The sequence below is a fragment of the Dendrobates tinctorius genome, unplaced genomic scaffold, assembly GCF_039654945.1.
Source record: "Dendrobates tinctorius isolate UK_male_01 unplaced genomic scaffold, ASM3965494v1 ptg000003l, whole genome shotgun sequence".
In the NCBI taxonomy this organism is placed as follows: Eukaryota; Metazoa; Chordata; class Amphibia; order Anura; family Dendrobatidae; genus Dendrobates; species Dendrobates tinctorius.
The window spans coordinates 19,887,721-19,911,310 of record NW_027361671.1 but is presented as its reverse complement, the minus strand read 5'-3'; the positions used below and the strand labels follow the sequence as shown (position 1 = coordinate 19,911,310).

Genomic DNA, 23,590 nt, shown 5'->3' with positions numbered 1-23,590 from the left:
TATGGGCAGAGTGAACATCCAAGCCGTTATGCTGGAACAGTACAGCATCCAGGGCTTGCAATAGAGTGTAAATGGAGCTAAAAGGAAAGCACTAGACTCTAATAAGATGGCGCCTGGCCACATCTACAGCTGTGAATTGAGCTGCCCACAGAGGCGTGCGAAGTTCACAGCTGATGCTGCTGCAATGAAAGAGATAGGGTCGGGAGCCGACTGTTATGTCTTATGCCCAGGGACTTCAGTAAATGAGCATGGAAAGTGTCGTTCAGCAGCCAGAAAGGTAAGATGGCAGCCCCCAGTGACTGCATTAATACAGTAAAAAAAAAAAACCATACACACCACTGAGTCAAGCTTTGGGGATAATATCTTTTTACACTATTTTCTTTTTTACATTAAATTATGAAAAAACACGGCACCTTCCCTTTAAGGAGGAATGTGAAACACTCGATGGCCTTTCAGGCAGCATATGTCTGAGTTGTTATTGTTTAGTCTGTTGTTAGGGCTATTCCTGCCCATGTAGGAACCACTAGGGACTGCGGGATCAGGATCTCTAGTCTGTATAGGAACCGGCTGGGTCAGTTGCAGTTTCTAGTGTTTCACCTATTTTCCAAAGGAACTGTTACACAATTATAACAGCCAAGAGTGTGTAAAGTAGCCATTCGAGAAAAAGGGGGGTATTTTGAGGAATCTGAGGCTTAACACATATTTGGTTTGTTTCTAATGTGTTTCTTTACTCTTTGTTTCCATATACTTCCAGTATGCAAATTCCAATAATAACAAGGAAAACCATTGCATAAACAAATGTGTTCATACTTTTGACTTGTACTGTATAGCTGCTATACTCACATACATAAAACACACAATAAAGAGCATCCTGCTTTCCTGTTCTTTTTTCATTCAGTACCACAGACAGAAGCAGCAGAGATATGGAAGTAATTATACAGAACTACAATACTGAGCAGTGTAGCTGTGAATGCACCACTTAATAATCTAGCTACGGCTAATATTATACCATCATAGTTATCCACCCCACACTATTCCACACAGTATTTGGCTCCCACAGTCACCCACAATGTATAATGGCCTCTATAGTCCTCACATACAGCATAATAGCCCCCACAATGCCAAGTACTGATAACATTGAAAAATTGAATATAAACCACTGATCTAGTCCCATTCCCTTGATGCACTGCTCTGTGCACTGTGCAGACTGAGAATCTGTGCAGCATGCACAATCAAGTAACTCCATAGCACCTGCTGTAGTGCAACTCAGATGCACAGACCTAATGGTAGAATATCAAGCTAATTGCTACTTATTTCATTATCATGTTCAATTGTATCTGCATCCTAAAGATACAGAGAGCTTTGAAAATCAGATGACTGATGGGGAAGGTGGCAGTGCCATTCACCACCGGGCTCCCCTGATAAACGGTACGTCATGGATGAGTGATGAGTTCTGGAGGTATGGTGGAGGAGAAGTGTATTGCAAGTTAAAAAAAAAAGCATATTTTTGTGAAGATATATTACAAAGTTTGTTTACAGTTCTCTTTTGTTCTACCTTTAATGGCATTATTAATGTCAATGTATATAAGCAGTAATCAATTTTGTTTCTTATTTTGTGCTTTTTTTTACTTATTCTGTGCTTCGTCACAATAGTGTTTTTTTACTCATAGGCTGTGTTCTACTGTGGCTCTGTTCTATTTTGACTATGTTAAAATAGTGGCTCTATCTATTGCTGTGTCCATGGAATTGATGTCATAATGGTTTTTGGCTTTATTCTAAAACTGTGTTCTTTGTTAACATTTCCCAATAGTATTTACTTTTATTCCGAGGCTGCGCTCTTTTGCTTTGATGGCACAGTAGCCCGTGTCTTCAATTCTAAGGTGTTTTCTATTATAACATCATCATGATAGACTGTGTTATCTATTCTGATCATGTTATATAATGTTTGTCATGATTTCTAAATCCTATTCTATTGTGATGACATAAATATAATGTTTCTCTTCATTCATAGTCTGCTCTTTTGAAATGTCATGTTCTATTGTGGTTGCTGTCACAGTAATTTGTGTCCTCATTAGTGATGGGCGAGTATACTCGTTGCTCAGGATTTTCGAGCATGCTCAGGTGATCTCCGAATATTTTGGGTTGCTCGGAGATTTAGTTTTCTTCGTCTTATCTGCATGACTTGCTAGACAGGCTGAATACATGTGTGGAATGCCTGTTTGTTAGGGAATAATTCCCTCTTGTATTCAGCCTGTCTGCAAGTCACAAATCATGCAGCTGAGACGACGAAAACTAAATCTCCAAGGACGCCAAAATACTCGGAGATCACCCGAGCAACAAGTATACTCGCTCATCACTAGTCCTCATTTATAACATGTATTTTAATGTGATGATGTCGGTGTAGCGGTTTTTTTTTGAATATTTTTTATTGTGGTGATGTCTTACTGGTGTTTGTTTTTATTCCTTTGCTGTGTTGTATATTGAGGAGGTCACAAGACCACATTTTATGATTTTTATTGTCAAGATGTCAAAAAAGTTTCCTAAGATGTATTCTATGTTACTAATGTCATTGTGGTGTTTTTCTCTGTTTATGGTCTTTTTTCATTTTAAATAATATCACAACCTTTAGGTTTAGCTAGCATTGTTCAGTTTAATATATGAAGGAAACCCTGTGACCACCAGCAACATTGTTTCCCAGTCAAGCATTGGAAGATCAGCGATAATTACAACGTTCCTTCCATGTCACTGATGGGTAAAGAAACCCTTTTGTTTGGGTACAGCCTGGATCCCATAAGTATACAATAAAAGAAAAAATTGTCTACTTGCATAATGGCTGTTAAATATTAATAAAACTCAGACTTACATTTTAAAAACATGTACACAATCTCAGCACATGAGCTATATGTGGACCAGTGTATTTAAAGTTTAACTTTTCAGAATAAGTTGTCCTGTATGCACATTAGTACTAACACTATTTCTGGCCACTATATTACGTGTATCCTGCATTTTCTCTAGTTTTTACCATTGCAGGCTCTGTCTGTTTTTTTTGCAATTGTCTGAGCTAGTGGAAGGAGACTACTTGCAATTACGTCTTCCTTACACAGCACAAATACAGAACCATCAGTGAGCATAGAGGCTGGAAGTACTGAGCAGTGTAGATGTAAATCCTGCTCTGGAGTGAGGTAAAAGACTTGTTAGAAAGCTCAGACACTTTATGTTTCTCCCTCTGCTTGTTTTCTCATTCTGCTAACAGATCTTTCCGCGATGCCCCTCACAACTGAGTATAATAGAAGGTGTAACCTAACATCTCAGTGTGCTGGAAGTCCATCTTGTCTTTAGCAAGAGGGTGTTGAGCTGATTGAGTGAATGATGAGTTCAGGAGGCAGGGAGAGGGGAAGGAGTAGAGAAAGAAGCACGATTCTCAAATATATATTGCAAAGTGTACAATATGCACTTGTACTATTGTACTTTTGTTTTACGCAAAGTTTGAAGAAAGTACAGTTCCATTTTAGTTTATTTCTGCTACTTTTTAATTTTGCTCTAAGGATGATATAATTTCTCTATATACTTGCAGCAAATAAAATACAGTAGAGACATATATAGATTATTACAATCTTGCAGCCAAATTTGGTGGCAATCACTGCAAATAATATGTGAATTATTTCATCATACTACTGTGCAAGCCTGGAGACTCATAATCTCAATGTATGTATTTACTGGAGATACACAGAAGAGATTGTTAGACAGCTAGTTAGTTACAGTACCTTTTATCCTGTAAGATATAAATTCTATGAGCATGCACAGAAGAAAACAAGAAATAACCGTTAACGTTTACAGAAAATAGGAAATAAGGCAAATTACAACTTATTGAGAGACAGAATAAAGTGCCCATAGCCCTTGTTCTAACATAAACTACACAAATATTGTGAAACAAACCACGACCCAGTTTAATATTTTTTTTTCTAAACTATAAAAGAAAATTATTAAAAAAAAAACTTCCTGTTGAAATCAGTCAGTCAAACCTTTGCAGTAAAGTGCAAACACCTCTCAGTGATATATAAGATGGCTTCTGGGGGAGCTCATACTTATTTTAGATAGATGAAAAAGAAAAAAAGAGAATGTGTAATTCAAATTTAACTTTTATTTCCATATTAATTTAAGATTTAAAAAATTTTCATGCATCCCCTTAGGAATATACACTGCTCAGAAGAATAAAGGGACCTTATTATTATTATTACCTTTATGCATTATTTGCAGTTTATTTTTTAGTTTTTTATTTTAGGATATTTGTGTTTTTTGTTTTTTTTGTTTTCTCTGGTTAATGGTCATGTGTTAATATGCACTCACAATGTGCATACACATTAACTTACTTTCTCAGTTCAGACTCCAGTTTTTTATTCATTTCATTGTGCATTCAGTGCATATAAGGGTGTGACCGCCCTCTTTCTGAGCTGGGAAATCCATCCTGTCTGGTCTTTGCTTTTACTAGTGGTTCAGCCGCTCGATCCTTGTTCACATTCATGTCACTTGGAAAGTGGAAAGGTTTTAAATACTAGAGTTAGGACTGTCCCACAAGGGTTGCCTTGATGTGGCGGGATGGCTTGTACATTCTTTTGATCAAAATTATGTTTACTAAATACCCTTATTATTATTATTACCTTTATGCATTATTTGCAGTTTCTTTTTTAATTTTTTATTTTAGGATGTTTGTATTTTTTGCTTTTGTTATCCCCTTAGGAATGTATATTGGATCACAGTTATAAAGTTAGTTGTTTACAATTATTACCACTGCAATCCACTGGATTCCAGTTGTTGCTAGAAGTAGAGTTTAAAATATATATCAAATGGGATGCTAGATTCTGCAATACCACAATATTGCAATATACAGTGAAAATCACTGTTTCTTTTGAAGTTCAGCATACAGCCAAGCATCAAAGGAGGACCAAGATGGCAGCAATGGAGGGCTTCAGCAGCCCCCTGGCTGCAATGGTAACCCATCAGAGCCCCACGATTGTGTCACATTTAAACTGGGTACACTTAAATGATGCTGTCAGAGATTGACCGTGGCTTTTGAATGGTTAACAACCTTGTGGGAGCTTAGCTCCAACCTCCACTGCTAGAGACATATGATGACCGCATAATATAGCTGGTATCTGCCTGGCGTGGAGAGCGCTCAACTCCGGAGTTCTCTTCAGACACGGTCAACCTGACAATCACATATATGTACGTGATATTGTGCTAAGAGGGTAATGGGTGGGCCAAACAATCTTAAATACCATAGTTGAGACGTTATAACTAAGAGGGCAAGGATACTGCAATTTCTGATATGTCAGACAATCACTGCTGCGATTGGCTGTGCGGACATTTCCAGCCATGTGTGACGAGGATGGAAGCAGGAAGCACAGATCAATGGAGACTAGATAATGGCCAGAACAGAACCTTTGGGGGATTGGTGCAGGGGAGCATTATTTCTTTTATTATATATAACCACTTGTAAAAAACATTTTATTGACTGACAAACCTCTGTAATGGGGTAATGCAGCATTATGAAATCCATGTTCTTATAAATTCTGGATAAAGGACACTACCAGATGAATTTAGCATTCATTATGCTGAGCCTGACTTTTGTGCTACTGTATAGTGCTTGGTTTTGGGAAAATACAGTGGGTACAGAAAGTATTTAGAGCCCTTTAAAATTTCACTCTTTGTTTCATTGCAGCCATTTTGGTAAATTCAAAACAGTTCACTTTTTTCTCATTAGGCTGGAGTCACACACAACCAATAAAAAATCGGTCAGATTTTAACGGTACGAAATCACACAAAGGTTTCTTGGCCAGATATCCGTCTGTCATCCCATTTTCCGGCGACGAACCGATTTTATTCGCATCTAGGCATCAAATTGACATCCAGTGCCAATGCCTGATGCTCTATCCTGTAGACCTGGAAAAGTCTTGCGATTTTAATCGCAAGTCACACGTGTGGTGCGTTTTCCATGCGATTTTTTTATCGCATCCATAGACTTGCATTGTCGAATCCGATCCGAAAATCGGTGACAATCGCAGCATGCTGCGATTGTCTCGGTCCGACGATCGGATGCGATAAAAAAATCGCATGATGTGAGCTGCCCCATAGAATAAAATGGGTTCGAATGCAATGCGATTTTTTATCGCATTGCATTAGACCGTTTTTATCGCTAGTGTGACTCCGGCCTTAATGTACACTCTGCACCCCATCTTGACAGAAAAAAAACAGAAATGAAGAAGTTTCTGCAAATTTATTAAAAAATAAAATCTGAAATATTACATGGTCACAAGTATTCAGACCTTTTGCTCAGTATTTAATGGAGGCACCCTTTTGAGCTAGTACAGCCATGAGTCTTCTTGGGAATGATGCAACAAGTTTTTCACACCTGGATTTGGGGATCCTCTGCCATTCTTCCTTGCAGATCCTCTCCAGTTCTGTCAGGGTGGATGGTGAACGTTGGTAGACAGCAATTTTCAGATCTCTCCAGAGATGCTCAATTGGGTTTAGGTCAGGGCACTGCCTGGGCCAGTCAAGAATGGTCACAGAGTTATTCTGAAAGCCACTCCTTTGTTATTTTAGCTGTGTGCTTAGGGTCATTGTCTTGCTGGAAAGTGAACTTTCGGCCAAGTCTGAGGTCCAGAGCACTCTGGAAGAGGTTTTCATCCAGGATATCTCTTTACTTGGCCGCATTCATGTTTCCTTCAATTGCAACCAGTCGTCCTGTCCCTGCAGCTGAAAAACACACCGATAGCATGAGGCTGCCACCACCATGTTTCACTGTTGGGATTGTATTGGGCAGGTGATGAGCAGTGTCTGGTTTTCTCCACACATACCACTTAGAATTATCACCAAAAAGTTCTATCTACGTCTCATCAGACCAGAGAAACATATTTCTCAAAGCCTGGGAGACCTTCATGTGTTTTTTAGCAAACTCTATGCGGGCTTTCATATGTCTTGCACTGAGGAGAGGTTTCCGTCAGGCTACTCTGCCATAAAGATCCCACTGGTGGAGGGCTGCAGTGATAGTTGACTTTGTGGAACTTTCTCCCATCTCCATACTGCATCTGCTCAGCCACAGTGATCTTGGGGTTCTTCTTTACCTCTCTCACCAAAGCTCTTCTCCCATGATTGCTCAGTTTGGCTGGATGGCCAGGTCTAGGAAGATTTCTGGTGGTCCCAAATTTCTTCCATTTAAGGACTATGAAGGTCACTGTGCTCTTAGGAATCTTGAGTACTGCAGAAATTCTTTCGTAAGCTTGGCCAGATTTGTGCCTTGCCAAATTCTGTCTCTGAGCTCCTTGGCCAGATCATTTGACAACATGATTTTCATGTGGTCTGACATGCACTGTGAGCTGTGAGGTCTTAGGGCCCGTCACACATAGCGACTCACCAGCGATCCCGACAACGATATGAACTTGTCAGGATCACTGGTGTGTCGCTACATGATCGCTGGTGAGCTGCCAAACAGGCAGATCTAAGCAGCAATCAGGACAGCGACACGCGGGTAACAAGCGACACACGTCGCTTAATTACCCGCTGTGTATGTTAGAAACCAGCGTGCTGGTGGAGGGAGCTGGTAACCAAGGTAAACATTGGGTTTCTAAGCGCTGCGCGGCGCTTAGAAACCCGATGTTTACCTTGGTTACCAGTTCCAGCTCGCTGATCGCTGGTCTCCTGCCTGCCACACGCAGCGATGCGTGCTGGCCAGCGGGAAACCAACGATCAAAAAAATGTCCAGGCCATTCGCGCACGATCAGCGATACCCGGCAGGGGGCCGGTCGCTAATAAGTGTCACACACAGCGAGCTTGCTGGTGAGATCGCTGTTGCGTCACAAAACTTGTGACTCAGCAGCGATCTCGCTAGCGAGATCGCTGTGTGACGGGGGCTTAATATAGACAGGTGTGTGCCTTTACAAATCAAGGCCTATCAGTTTAATTAAACACAGCTGGACTCTAACGAAGGAGTAGCACCATCTCAAGGAGGATCACAAGAAAATGGACAGTATGTGACTTAAATATGAGTGTCTGCGCAAAGGATCTGAATACTTATGACCCTGTAATATTTCAATTTTTCTTTTTTAATAAATTTGGAAAAAATTCTATATTTCTGTTTTTTTCAGTCAAGATGAGGTGCAGAGTGTACATTAGGTGCAGAGTGTACATTAATGAGAAAAAATGAACTTTTTTGAATTTACCAAATGGCTGCAATAAAACAAAGAGTGAAAAATTTAAAGGGGTCTGAGTACTTTCCATACCCACTTTATATATGCTCTTTAATTTGCTATTTCTTGTTAAAAGGGTTTTCCACTCCAGGACACTCTGTTAGGATACGGCTCTGTGACAACTTGTACACACACAGTCAGTGTCCCACTGACTAGTGTCCCATCCGCTTCTCTCCATGTTCTATTGAGACATGTGGATGAGAAGCTAGACGGCACATCACCGTAAGTGTGCAAATTGAATGACAACTGCTTGGACCGGCTAGCAGAGCTGAATCCTAGCATTTTACATATTACACATCATTAGTAAAGTTTTATTAGCTTCCTGAGATAATACTGCTTGATGAGAATGCAAAGGAGAAGAAAACCCCATTAAGTTATGCAATCTGGGGCTGTTCCAGAGGGGTTTCCACCAAACCAGTAATACTAGGAAATGAATGTGTTTTATTTTCCTCATACATGAGTTATACACAGGACTAAACAATTAAATCTCTTATCTAACGTGATCTAAAGCAATACCTAAACGCGGAGGAGAAGATGTCGCTAACTTCACAGTCAGTTCCACAGACACTAGAGTGACGAAGATGTACTCCTGGAGCTCCGGTATATCGTCCTGAGCGGAAAAATATACAATCTAAAACATTTTTCATCAATTTGCCTAAAGCAGATTATCAGATCTATAAATTCAATTCAAGATGTTACTTATAAAGTACAAATCAAAAGTAATAATTACCTACATCTATTTATTTGTACATATAAATAGCAAACTTGAACAAAACTTTACCTCTAAAATAGTCACATTAATGGTACCAGTTGTTTCTCCATCTAAAATGATCAAAGATCCAGTTGTGGCAATATAGTCAAGGCCTGGTGCTGCTGGGCTTATACTGGTGTCATTCAGAAGATGTGCCACAGATGTGGTGTAAGTGATATTAACATCTCCTAATAAATGCACAAATACATCACAGATGTTTTACACTATAAAAACACAGTTATGACATGTAATAGCTCTGGAAATGAATATTTTCTATCTACAAATACATATGATGTTGTCAGCTCTCCAGAAAGCTCAGATGCAAAATCTGGTGGTTTAATTTTCCATGTGACACTTTGCAAATGGCCAAATAGATCACCTGTTTTTGCATCTGAACTTTCTGGAGTGCTGACCACAGCTTATAGTTTTTCTCTGTCCTAAGTGTTATGTTGGTTCACAACTGGTGGGCATGCATCAAATTGAGCTATCTACCTATCTGATATCTATCTACCTATCTATTCTAGCTATCTCATATCTATCTCATATCTATCTAATGTAATTTGTCTGTCTACCTACAAAGGAATCGATTTATCATCTATCTATTTGTTTTATCTTCACAACATCACCCAAAAATACAGTATGTGTACACCAGAAATTGCTCTTACAGTATATGAAATTATTTTTGGTTATCTCACTTTAAAAGAAATTAATTAAGAGTTTAGACCACTTTTGCAGCGATAACAGTCTCCCTTCCTTAACGGCTTTTCACAAAATTTGTTGTGTCAGGAACTCTGTACTTTTATAGCCAAAACAGCATTTGTGAAGTCAGACACCGATGTTGGACGGAAGGGTTGGCTTGTATTTAGTGTTTTAGTTCATGTCAATAGTGTTTATCGGGTTATGGTACACAGTCTGTGTAGATCTATTGAATTCCTCCACACCAAACTCTTCAAGTCAACCTCACTTTGTACAAAAGGGCAAAGTCATGCTGGAATGGGAAAGGGCTTTGCCCAAATAGTTGCATCAGAATTAGAATCCTACACATGTCTAGAATGTATCTATATGATAAACAGCCCATTTCTAATATTCAGCCTCCACCAAATTTTACACTGGACACCTACACTCTACACTACGTTCTTGTCATTGCAAATTGGCGAGCTTAGTACTGGGTGCACTGACAGTGATCGAGGAACATCTAGCAGATCAAATACTTCACAGTCTATCTATCTATCCCATATTTATCTATTAACTATCTATCGATATATCTATCTATCCCATATCTATCTATCTATCAATATGCCTGTCTGTTTGTCTGTCTATTTATGTGTTTCAGAATACTAGAAGTATTTGTCACTAACCTAAGGATCCATATTCTCGATTGATAAAGAGCTGAATAGTTTTATCAGCTTCCTGAGTTGTCATGGTCCTTGAAGAAGGAGCAAAACTTAACAGTCCATGTGGCTCATCACTGGCTTCTACAGTGAGAACTGCTTGATATCCTTGCTCATCAAGAACGGCTGCACCAGGCCCCGAAATCCCTGATAAAATATGTAAAAATACAAGAACATAAATGGCTGAAGACATCTATTGTTCTCTTCCAAGTACTTAAGTCAATGAAACCCTTATAACATTATGCACAGCAAAAATGTAGCCCTAAAATTCTTGAAGCTGAATTCAGCTGTATATTCACATTGTTAAATATTACGACTCTTGACACCACGTGTGTAAGAAACTACAAATTGTAATGAACCTAAGCGAGATCACATGAAATATATGAAACAGGTTTATAGCTATTTAATTTCTCACTAAACAGCTTTTCTGTATTTCAACATTTGTTAGCCATTGGTATGTATGTACATTATGTACATTAAAATACTTACCGGTCTCCATCTTCTGCCGTTTGCAGTGGTGCTCTGGGCCCTCTCCTGCATCATGTGTCTGTAGCTCTTTCTTGCTTGCTCACACAATCGACTGTTACTTCCTTTCTTAATGTAAGTCTATAAGAATCTCATTCTGAGTCTCATAGACTTAAATTGAAAAAGTGACTTCCAGTCCAAGCCAAAATACTATATAAGCTAGCAGGTCCAGGAGGGGACCGGAATGACAAGAGCAGAAGAAAGAGACTGTTAAGTATTTTAATGCATGCACTGAACATACTGTACGTAACTGAGCACTAACAAATGGTATAATAACAGAAAAATCATCCCTGGAGTAGTACGGTTGTTCTGTCTCCGACATAATCAATGACTCTTAAGTGCCTGTTCTGATAACATACAATGATTGCTGTATGTATATAATGCTCAGTTTACCACACATTTTAATGAGTATTGTTTACAGCTCCATCTAGTGGCCAAAAGTTATAACTGCATGATATTAGGCATTGCATTTCCTGTATTATTTCCCTCCAATTTCTAATGTATTCTGGGTAACTTTGCAAGGTACCATGGTCTATCCCAGCCCCCTTTCTCTCTTCAGTCGGCCATTTCTTTCAAGTCTGCATAGTGGAAGCACCTCATTGCTCTGTTTCCCCTTCTGTTAGCATTGGTGGTATGTAATCATCCTCTCTGTATATGATTTCTGTCTTATATTAGCTAGCTTAGTTACACCCCCTGCTCAGCTAGTAGTTCAGATTGTATGTTATGTGTATTGTATATTTCCATGAACCCAATACTGATCCTATGTATCTGTTTCTGTTGTAGTTTTACCACACATTTATATACAGTGGGGCAAAAAAGTATTTAGTCAGTCAGCAATAGTGCAAGTTCCACCACTTAAAAAGATGAGAGGCGTCTGTAATTTACATCATAGGTAGACCTCAACTATGGGAGACAAACTGAGAAAAAAAAATCCAGAAAATCACATTGTCTGTTTTTTTTTCATTTTATTTGCATATTATGGTGGAAAATAAGTATTTGGTCAGAAACAAGCAATCAAGATTTCTGGCTCTCACAGACCTGTAACTTCTTCTTTAAGAGTCTCCTCTTTCCTCCACTCATTACCTGTAGTAATGGCACCTGTTTAAACTTGTTATCAGTATAAAAAGACACCTGTGCACACTCTCAAACAGTCTGACTCCAAACTCCACTATGGTGAAGACCAAAGAGCTGTCAAAGGACACCAGAAACAAAATTGTAGCCCTGCACCAGGCTGGGAAGACTGAATCTGCAATAGCCAACCAGCTTGGAGTGAAGAAATCAACTGTGGGAGCAATAATTAGAAAATGGAAGACATACAAGACCACTGATAATCTCCCTCGATCTGGTGCTCCATGCAAAATCCCACCCCGTGGGGTCAGAATGATCACAAGAACGGTGAGCAAAAATCCCAGAACCACGCGGGGGGACCTAGTGAATGAACTGCAGAGAGCTGGGACCAATGTAACAAGGCCTACCATAAGTAACACACTACGCCACCATGGACTCAGATCCTGCAGTGCCAGACGTGTCCCACTGCTTAAGCCTGTACATGTCCGGGCCCGTCTGAAGTTTGCTAGAGAGCATTTGGATGATCCAGAGGAGTTTTGGGAGAATGTCCTATGGTCTGATGAAACCAAACTGGAACTGTTTGGTAGAAACACAACTTGTCATGTTTGGAGGAAAAAGAATACTGAGTTGCATCCATCAAACACCATACCTACTGTAAAGCATGGTGGTGGAAACATCATGCTTTGGGGCTGTTTCTCTGCAAAGGGGCCAGGACGACTGATCCGGGTACATGAAAGAATGAATGGGGCCATGTATCGGGAGATTTTGAGTGCAAACCTCCTTCCATCAGCAAGGGCATTGAAGATGAAACGTGGCTGGGTCTTTCAACATGACAATGATCCAAAGCACACCGCCAGGGCAACGAAGGAGTGGCTTCGTAAGAAGCATTTCAAGGTCCTGGAGTGGCCTAGCCAGTCTCCAGATCTCAACCCTATAGAAAACCTTTGGAGGGAGTTGAAAGTCCGTGTTGCCAAGCGAAAAGCCAAAAACATCACTGCTCTAGAGGAGATCTGCATGGAGGAATGGGCCAACATACCAACAACAGTGTGTGGCAACCTTGTGAAGACTTACAGAAAACGTTTGACCTCTGTCATTGCCAACAAAGGATATATCACAAAGTATTGAGATGAAATTTTGTTTCTGACCAAATACTTATTTTCCACCATAATATGCAAATAAAATGAAAAAAAAAACAGACAATGTGATTTTCTGGATTTTTTTTTCCCAGTTTGTCTCCCATAGTTGAGGTCTACCTATGATGTAAATTACAGACGCCTCTCATCTTTTTAAGTGGTGGAACTTGCACTATTGCTGACTGACTAAATACTTTTTTGCCTCACTGTACCTACGTTCAATAAACCACAGATTCAACTACAGTCTCCCTTATTGGACCCCGGTATAACTGTTTAGCTGCTTGTTAATGCTGGTATCACACTTGCATTTTTTTGCGCTGTTTTTTAGCGCAAAAAAACACATGCATTTTTTTCCCTATACTTTAACATGGGTGCGCATATGTGCGCATATACATGCGTTTGTACGCATTTGCGGTTTTTTTTAGTGTGCGCTTGGGCGTACAAAATGCATCCTGTTGCATTTTTTGTGCGTCCGACTTGCCCCAAAAAACCGCATGCGCACTCAATGCATTTTTTTTACAGCAAAACACCCATTAAAGTCTATGGGTGCGCATTGTAATGCGCACGTATGCACAAAAAAAGCATGCGTTTTTTTAAAAAACGCACCAAAACCCGCAAAAAACACAAACAAACACATGATGCGTTTTTTTCATGAGTTTTTGTGTGCAAAAAACACACAGCAAAAAAACGCAATTGTGAAAGCAGCCTAAGCAATATGAATCCCGTTCATTTAGTGAGGACATGACAGTAAAACACCGGCTCTCCAGCTAGTGGGAATACAGAGAGAACAGCCTTCCATCCTGCAGAGGCCAGTTACACAGCGTAATCCAGCTAGTGCAATTCAGGGAAAAGACACCCCTTCATCCAGCTTGCAGAAACTAGTGATGCTGCAGAAATCCATCTAGTGAGATTCAAGTTACCGGCTACACAGAGACCAACACATTGCCCGCGCAAATGCTGAGGACGCCAAAATGCGAGCAAGGTATGCTGAAGAAAAGATGCAACTTAAACTAGAGAAAACACACCTAGAAGATCAAGGGAGAAAGTCACGCATAGAAAGAGATGATCAAGAGAGAAAGTCACGCATACAAAGAGATAAGCAAGAGAGAAAGACGCAGTTAGAGAAGGCACGTGTGGATGCTGCCTTAGAGAGCCTAGCTGCAAAAAAGGAAGCGGCTGCAGCACTGGCAGAGGCAGAAGCACTGGAAGACGCACACAACCCTGAGCTGCATAGTCGCAGCAGTATGTCAAGTCTGAAGTTGCCGCTGCAAGATTCACCACAACGCACATCTCAATATGTTAATGAACTTCCTGATCCAAAACTATAACCAAGATCACGACACATCCAGTGAAACGAGTGAGAGTCATCATGAGGCTCAGCTCCAGGAAAACGTGAAGCAAAGCAACTCTCCTGTCTTCCTTGCCCCTCACCAGGTAACCAACGTGAATCACCTTGCTGACAATACCGCATGTCAGACCGAAGCAGTATGACACCGACTGGCGCCACCCTGATGTTACTAACAGGTATGAACGCACCTCACATCACTATGAGGGTGACCCATCACCAGTATACTCTGCTGACAACCGGTTCACATCAGAACTTGCTAGGATCTTCACACGACGTGATCTAGTTGCCAATGGACTCATGAAATTCACTGACCACGCTGAAGGTTGCAGAGCTTGGAAAGCTTCGTTCCAAAATGTTACTAGAGACTTGGAGCTAAAAAACAGGGAAGAGATAGACCTCTTAGTCAAATACCGGGGAGAAGAGTCAGTCAAACACGCAGTAAGGATCAGAGACATTAATATAAACCACCCTCAAATAGGCCTTAAAGAGATCTGAAAGAGGCTAGATGAGTGTTACGGCTCTGCAGAGGTAATAGAGAGAGCCTTGTTCAAAAGAATCGATGACTTTCCAAAAAATCTAGCAAAGGTCTCCCAAGACTTAGAGAGCTAGGTGACCTGCTACATGAGGTCCTAGTTGCCAAATGTGAAGGTGACCTACCAGGACTTGCATACCTCGACACAGCCAAAGGTGTTAACCCTACAGTCCAAAAGTTGCCCTACAATCTTCAGGAGAGGTGGCTCCACATACAAATACAAACACAGTGTTTCATTCCCTCCCTTCTCCGTTTTTGTAGACTTTATACACGAACAAGAGGCAATCAGAAATAATCCCAGCTTTGACTTTACAATGTCATATGCCGCACCACCACCAGCTGCAAACCCACGCAGAACATCTGTGGCAGTGCACAGGACTAATGTTTCTTCTCCAAGTTCCAATTACAGGTCTGCTGGCTGCTCTCAATCAGAGACAAAGGTACGAGAACCTGACAAGCAGTGCCAGCTTCATCAGAATCCTCATCCTCTCCTGAAATGCAGAGCCTTCAGAGGAAAATCTATGCCAGATCGCAGAAGCTTCCTGAAAGAGAACAGTATCTGCTACAAGTGCTGCTCATCCACCACGGATTGTAAGGTCAGTGTAAAATGCACAGAATGTGGTACCACAGATCATAACACTGCCCTACACCCTGGCCCAGCTCCATGGAGTGCACAGAACACGCCAGCTGACAGTGAGCATGGCGGGGAGGAAAAGAGCACTGATGCAGCTACGCCAGAGATCACTTCACAATGTACTGAAGTCTGTAAAGGGACAATAGACAGTAGGTCTTGTTCAAAAATATGCCTCGTCAGAGTCTACCCAAAGGGCCATAGAGACAAAACTGTGAGACTGTATGCTATCTTGGATGATCAAAGTAATCGATCCCTGGCTAGATCAACATTCTTTGACCTATTCAACATTAAAGGACCAAGCACTCCTTACTCATTAAAGACATGTGCAGGTACTGTGGCAACAACGGGCAGGAAAGCCACTGACTACCAAATTGAGTCCTTAAATGGACAATTCTGCCTGCCACTACCTACAATCATCGAGTGTAATCAGATCCCAGACAACAGGTCTGAAATCTCTACACCAGATGTGGCAATCCATCATGCGCACTTAAATGCATAGCACACCTCAGGCACAGATAACACTGCTGTTGGGAAGAGATATCCTGCAGGTTCATAAAGTGAGAAGTCTTATTAATGGACTCAACAATGCTCCCTATGCCAAAAAGCTAGACCTAGGATGAGTCATAATAGGAAACGTATGCTTGGAACACATGCACGCCCCATCTTCTGTGACAAGCATGCTAACAAATACACTGGAGAAAGGGCGCCCATCTCTGTTTCAACCTTGCAACAATGAGTTCCATGTCAAAGAACTGCCACACAGCATCCAACTACCCAATCTCTTAATAGATTCTACTCATGAAGGCAGTATCGTGTCAGGAAGCTATGACGGTCAGTTGGGGTGCACAGTCTTCCAGAGAACTAAGCAAGACAATCAGGTAGCAATGTCGGTAGAGGATAAGCTGTTCTTAGAGGTAATGGACAAAGGGCTCGTAAAAGATGAGACCAAAAGCTGGGTCGCACCACTTCACTTCAGAACACACAGACCACGTCTACCAAACAAGATCAGGCATTCAAACGTTTCTCCTCTCTCAAACATAATCGGAAAAAGAAGCCAGAGATGAGAGATCAATTCTTCTCATTCATGTCAAAGATATTTGAGAACTGCCATGCAGAACTAGCTCCCACTCTCAAAGACTCTGAAGAATGCTGGTTCTTACCCATGTTTGGAGTATACCACCCTAAGAAACCGGGCCAGATTAGAGTGGTGTTCGACTCCAGTGCTAAGGTTGATGATGTCTCCCTGAATGATGTTCTACTGACAGGACCAGATCTCAATAACAAACTGCTGAGAGTACTTATGCGCTTCCGTAAGGATTCCATCGCCTTCAGCCTTCATCGCTGACATCAAGCAAATGTTCCATTGTTTCCTTGTGAGAGAGAGAGACAGGAACTTCCTAAGATTCTTCTGGTACAGAGACAATGATCCTACTAAAGAAGTCACAGAGTATTGCATGAGAGTGCACATCTTTGGCAATAGCCCTTCTCCTGCAGTTGCCATCTTTGGACTCAAAAGGTCAGCTCTAGAAGGAGAAACGGAATACGGGCCAGATGTCAGACAATTCGTAGAGAAAAAATTTTATGTTGATGACTGTCTGAAAGCCATGCCTTCAAATGAGACTGCCATCAGTCTTCTCAGGAGAGCACAGGAGATGCTTGCTTGCTCTAACCTCAGGCTTCACAAAATAGCCTCAAACAGCCAAGAACTTATGAAAGCATTCCCTTCACAAGACTTGTGTAACGGTCTCAGAGACCTGGACCTAGGGTCACACCCCACACCAATGCAACGCAGCCTCGGGCTTCTTTGGAATCTACAATCAGACACTTTTACCTTTCAGGTCAGCCAGGAAGAAAAGCCTTTCACACGCAGAGGTGTCCTGTCTACCATCAATAGTCTGTACGATCCCTTAGGTTTTGCAGCTCCTGTTACTATACAAGACAAAGTCATACTAAGAGACTTAACCAAGGAGACTTCTGACTGGGATGCACCTCTGCCACCTGATAAGAGAACCCAGTGGGAAGCATGGAAGAACTCTTTAGCAGCTCTCTCCAACCTGAATATGTCAAGGCCATACACCCCTGTGCCGTCTACAGAGATACAGAGCCAAAGACTGTATGTATTTGCAGATGCTTCTGTCAAAACAATTGCGGCTGTTGCCTATCTCAAAACTGTGGACTCCAAATGTCAGAGCCACATTGGATTCGTCATGGGGAAAGCCAAACTTGCTCCACAACCAGAGCACACCATACTGAGGTTAGAACCGTGTGCTGCAGTCTTAGCCGTCGAGTTAGCAGAGTTCATCACGTCCGAGATGGATATCGACTTGACACAAGCCAAGTTCTACTCAGACAGCATAGTACTGGGATACATCCACAATGAAACCAGGCGATTCTACGTTTATCTCAACAACAGAGTGCTACGAATTAGGAGATCAGTGCATCCAAAACAGTGGAATTGCATCCCTACGGACCAAAACCCTGCAGATCATGCAACTAGAGCAGTTGATGCAAGTCGACTAGAGAGCACAACATTTCTCTCAGGACCAAAACTATTGTACACTGAGGAGCGTTGTCTAGACACCTTTAAACTGATAGGAGAGGACTCAGATGCTGAAATCTGCGATCAGGTGTCGACACTTCATACAATGACTTCTGATATTCAGCTTGGATCCCACAGATTTGACAAATTTTCAAGTTAGAAGTCACTTACTCGAGCCATTACATGCCTGACTCATATATCTCGCTCATTCAAGACCACCAGAGCTTGTGACACAGAAAAATGGAAAGGTTGGCATCTCTGTAAAAACACCTATGTTACCTCCGACTTGAAATCTTCCAGAAACCACATCATCTCTACAGTTCAGAGAGAAACCTACTCTGTGGAAATCCAATGTCTCATTAAGAAAGCTTCAATGCCTGCGAGCAGCTCATTGAGAAAACTCGACCCATTCATCGACAACAACGGCCTGCTGAAAGTAGGAGGTCGCCTCAAAGAAGCTAAAATAGAGTTTGAGGAGAAATTCCCTCTTATCATTCCTGGAAAATGTCATGTTGCTTACCTAATCGTGCAACACTACCACAATCTAGTCAAACACCAAGGAAGACTATTCACAGAAGGAGCCATCAGAACTGCTGGCCTGTGGATTGTCGGTGCAAAGAAACTCATCTGTAGTGTCATCTACAAATGTATTACCTGCCATAAGCTTTGTGGTTCCACTCAAACCCAAAAGATGGCTGACCTACCAGCAGATAGACTCAGCCCAGACCCTCCTTTTACCAACGTTGGTCTCAATGTGTTTGGACCTTGGTCAGTTGTTACTCGTCACACGAGAGGCAGACAAGCCAATAGTAAACGTTGGGCAATCATGTTTACCTGTCTGTCAATCAGAGCCGTCCACATAGAGCTCATTGAGTCACTTGACACCTCAAGCTTCATCAATGCTTTGAGACGTTTCATTGCCATCCGTGGTCCTAGCAAACATATACATTCAGACAGAGGTACCAACTTCATTGGTGCAGCGAAGGAATTGGGCATACCCTCAAATGTAGACCATAAGACTCTCGAGAGGTTCCTCAGTGACCAAAGTTGCACCTGGTCATTCAACCCACTTCACTCCTCACACATGGGTGGATCTTGGGAACGAATGATTGATCTAGTACGAAGAATTCTTGACTCTACTCTTCTTCAGGAGGGAGCAGCGAGACACCCACGAAAGTCTAACCACCTTCATGGCAGAAGCCGCAGCTATAATCAACGCAAGGCCCTTGATTCCAGTTCCTAATGACCCTGAGAAGCCCTTGTAATTGACTCCAGCTACCCTTCTAACCCAGAAAACAGGACTATCCAGTGCCCTTCCGAGAGGTTTTGACGCTAAGGACCTCTACAAGCGCCAATGGAGGCAGGTTCAAAGTCTTGCCAATACATTCTGGGACAGGTGGCACAAACAATATTTGTCTACCTTGCAGCCACGGACAAAGTGGCAATCTACCAGGCCTAATCTTCGGATTGGTGACCTCGTCCTTGTTAAAGACTGCCAGGCCCATCGGAACCAGTGGCCACTTGGTCTAGTGACTGCTACACTTCCGAGTAAAGATGGTAATGTTCGCAAAGTTGAACTCAGGATGGCCAAAGGAGATGGACCTAAGACATTCTTCAAACCAGTGACTAAGCTGGTCCTATTGTTGCCTTTGGAGAATAAGAATGGTGACATCCGATTGATGCCAGACGGGGAGTGTTCTGTCTCCGACATAATCAATGACTCTTAAGTGCCTGTTCTGATAACATACAATGATTGCTGTATGTATATAATACTCAGTTTACCACACATTTTAATGTGTATTGTTTCCAGCTCCATCTAGTGGCCAAAAGTTATAACTGCATAATATTAGACATTGCATTTCCTGTATTATTCCCCTCCAATTCCTAATGTATTCTGGGTAACTTTGCAAGGTACCATGGTCTATCCCAGCCCCCTTTCTCTCTTCAGTCGGCCATTTCTTTCAAGTCTGCATATTGGAAGCACCTCATCGCTCTGTTTCCCCTTCTGTTTGCATCGGTGGTATGAAATCATCCTCTCTGTATATGATTTCTGTCTTATATTAGCTAGCTTAGTTACACACCCCTGCTCAGGTAGTAGTTCAGATTGTATGTAATGTGTATTGTATATTTCCATGAACCCAATACTGATCCTATGTATCTGTTTCTGTTGTAGTTTTACCTTACATCTATATACCTACGTTCAATAAACCACAGATTCAACTACAGTCTCCCTTATTGGACCCCAGTATAACGGTTTAGCTGCTTGTTAAGCTATATGAATCCCGTTCATTTAGTGAGGATGTGACAATGGTACTTTAAAAAGGGATCTGTCCCCAGATTTCACAATACAACATGCATACGTTATTCGATAGATCCATTGGACCTAATTTGCTTTAAAATCCAGAGGCTCTATAAAGCTGTGTGCCCACGTAGCGTTGTTTTTTTAAGCGTTTCTGCAGCGCTTTTTGACAAGTGATTCTGCTGCAGAAATGCTTAAGAAAAGCATCCAATTGATTTTTAATGAAAAACGCACATGTTGTGCCAATGATGCGTTTTTAACCGCTGCGGAAACGCTTAGCGATTAAAAACGCAGCATGTGCATTAATTTTGCGGAATTGCATGCGATTCCGCATACCATATATGGGCAAAAACGCTTAGGAAAACGCATGCAAAAACGCTTGACAAAAGCTTACAAAAGCGCGTCAAAAACGCATGCGTTTTCCCGGGAGCAGGGTGTGCGATTCTGTTCAGGTTTATTCTGCTTCAGAATCGCTACGTGGGCACATAGCCTAATAAATATTGAAAGTTTTACGGCGTGATATTAAAATGAGCATTTTCTGAGTTCAACTCTTAACTTGACTCATTAAAGGGATTCTCCAGTGAAAATACGTTATTAGTGGTTTTCCAATCTATAAATTATGCAAGTGGTCTGATCTATAAGTTATCACATTTTTACCTTGAGTTATGACCTTGTGTAGGAGAATTTGGTACTCTTCTCTCTCCTCGGGAATCTGATCGTCTAGCAGATGAACAGTAAAACTTGAGTTCAGTAACCCCTAGTCATAAGAGATAACATACACATCATCTATTTTTTAACTTGTACGGTGAATATAGAATTACTTATTTTCCTATGGCAAATCTAGCAGAAAATTTCACTTCAAATCTGCGTCAGACTCAAGTAAAATCCACATATGTAGGTAGCATGCAGATTTTGCTGCAGATTTGTGATGGACTTCACCGTGGTTTTCCCCTTTTTACATTGAAAAGAGTGAAATCTGTGCTGAAAATCCAAAGTCAGAAATTGACATGCTGATTAATTTTTTTGTGGAAATTTCTGCAGTGTGTACATAAAATGTGTTACAATACGATCCACACAATTAGTACTGAATTATGATAAAGAATATGAACACTTCTAGGGACATTTTTTTCTCATTCTGCGCACATACAGTATTTTGAACTACAAATAATTTTTGCCATTAGGTTTCACAGGAAAATTTAGACCATTTGACTTGATTCTCTGCACGTCCGTTGTCATTGAACTTATGACCAAGAGCTTGTAACACTTTTATCTATCTCCTACTGAACTTCTCCGTACTGATTTATAACTAAAAAAACATATCACAGTTAAGCTGAACTTTGTAGGGATCCTCGATCTCTGGCAGCATTACACACACAAAGTCCTTATGGCAAACAGGAAGGTTTATTACAGTTCATAAATCTCTAACAACTGAACAGAAAACAGCCTTTTTGTCTGGCATAAAAATTGGGAAAGAAACAAAACAGTCCATGCAGTAGTATAGTGTGCAGCAATGAGGCTCACCGGTATAAACTACAGTCCACACTTCTCTGTCTCTGGCTGCAGCTGGGACACATAATACATCCCATTATGGAATATCATCTAAGTTGAAAATTCATATTTTTGTTCTTTTTGATTTTTTTATATGTTATTTTATATGCATTTTGATTAGTTTTTTTGTCCACAATAACCATCTCGTACTGTCTTAACGATCCACTGTCTCTGGCTGCAGCTAAACCACACCTAGGCACTAAATGAGGAAGCGCAACTGTCTTAAATAGGCTTTTCCAGGGCCTGGAACTGAAGGTATGAGAAAGGCCAGACCCCCCAGCTGTTCTGGCCATTCCTCAAACCTGGACCCAAAATTCCGGCTCATTAGAAAAACCCTCTCAGCACTATTGGTGCTTTATCCTGCTTCTCCGGGTCCTACATCTCCGAGGCTAGCCAGTTCAGTGACACATACTTCACATGCAGGAACCTTACATACCCCCACACTGTGCCCAAAGCCAGGGGGATGGACACATTATGCCAGAAAATAATGTAGCTTTAACAAGGCATCTGTATTCCCATGTTGTTTCACGGGTCTATGTTCCTCCCCAAAAAAAGTCCTGCAGAGCCAGAAATCACCTGGTCACCCGGGCATTATTCCCCTTTTTCTCCCATATCCATCTCAGTGAGGCATGGTTAAACACTAGCTTAAACTTCTGGCTCAGCTAGTAATATGCTAAAGTCTCTAGTGCACATTTGATGGCCAAGCCCTTTTTTTCCACAATAGAGTAGTTTCTCTCACAGGGGGACAACTTCCTACTCAGATAGATGATGGGGTGCTTCTCCCTACTTACTTCCTGTGACAAGACAGCACTCAACCCGACATCTGATGCATTCGTCTAGACTATGAATTCTTTTGTGAAGTCTGGCACTACCAATATTAGTTGCCTATAGAGGGCTAGCTTTGGTTCCAGAAATGCCCCCTCGGTCTCCGGTGACAATTTACACATGGCTGACTTTATACCCTTCAGGGAGTCCATTAGTGGGGATGCTTTCAGTGTGAAATTGGGGACAAACCTCCAGTAATAGCCCACAATGCCTAGGAAGGCTCTGACCTGCTTCTTTGAGAGAGGTTGTGGCCAGCTCTGTATTGCCTCAATATTATTTATCTGAGGTTTTATCACGCCCCCTGCCTACCACATAGACCAAATATTGTGCTTCTTCCATGCCCCTGGCACTTTTCTTTGTGTTGATGGTAAAGCCAGTCTTCCTTAGGGCATCGAGTATGGCCTTGAATTTGTTCAGATGAATTTCCCAATCCTGGCTGAACACGACGATGTCGTCCTAGTAGACTGATGCATACCTTTTGTGAGGGACTAGGACCTGAAAATGACTCTCTGACAGGTTTTTGGAGCCCTCTGCAACCAAAATGGCATCCTTGTGTATTGATAGCACCCACATGGTGTTGAGAATGCAGTTTTTAACTTGGTCTCCTTGGACAGGGGGATCTGCCAATAACCCTTTGTGAGGTCAATGGTGGTGATGTACCTAGCCGGTCTTAGCCTTTCAATTAGCCCATCCACACAGGGCATCAGGCAGGCATCAGACTTAGAGGCCTTATTTAGCTTCCTGTAGTCGT

At 41.5% G+C, this 23,590-nt stretch overlaps 1 protein-coding gene across 1 annotated transcript in view; it reads right to left on the bottom strand.

Annotated features, from left to right (window-relative positions):
* Positions 1-23,590, bottom strand: part of ADGRV1 (adhesion G protein-coupled receptor V1) — a 732,030-nt gene that overhangs the window by 513,115 nt on the left and 195,325 nt on the right. The window contains exons 37-40 of the mRNA XM_073580638.1: positions 21,124-21,223; positions 10,356-10,535; positions 9,028-9,185; positions 8,763-8,856 (exon numbers count right to left, since the gene is read on the bottom strand). Coding sequence (XP_073436739.1) covers positions 8,763-8,856; positions 9,028-9,185; positions 10,356-10,535; positions 21,124-21,223 — 532 coding nt within the window. The remainder of the gene's footprint in view (positions 1-8,762; positions 8,857-9,027; positions 9,186-10,355; positions 10,536-21,123; positions 21,224-23,590) is intronic.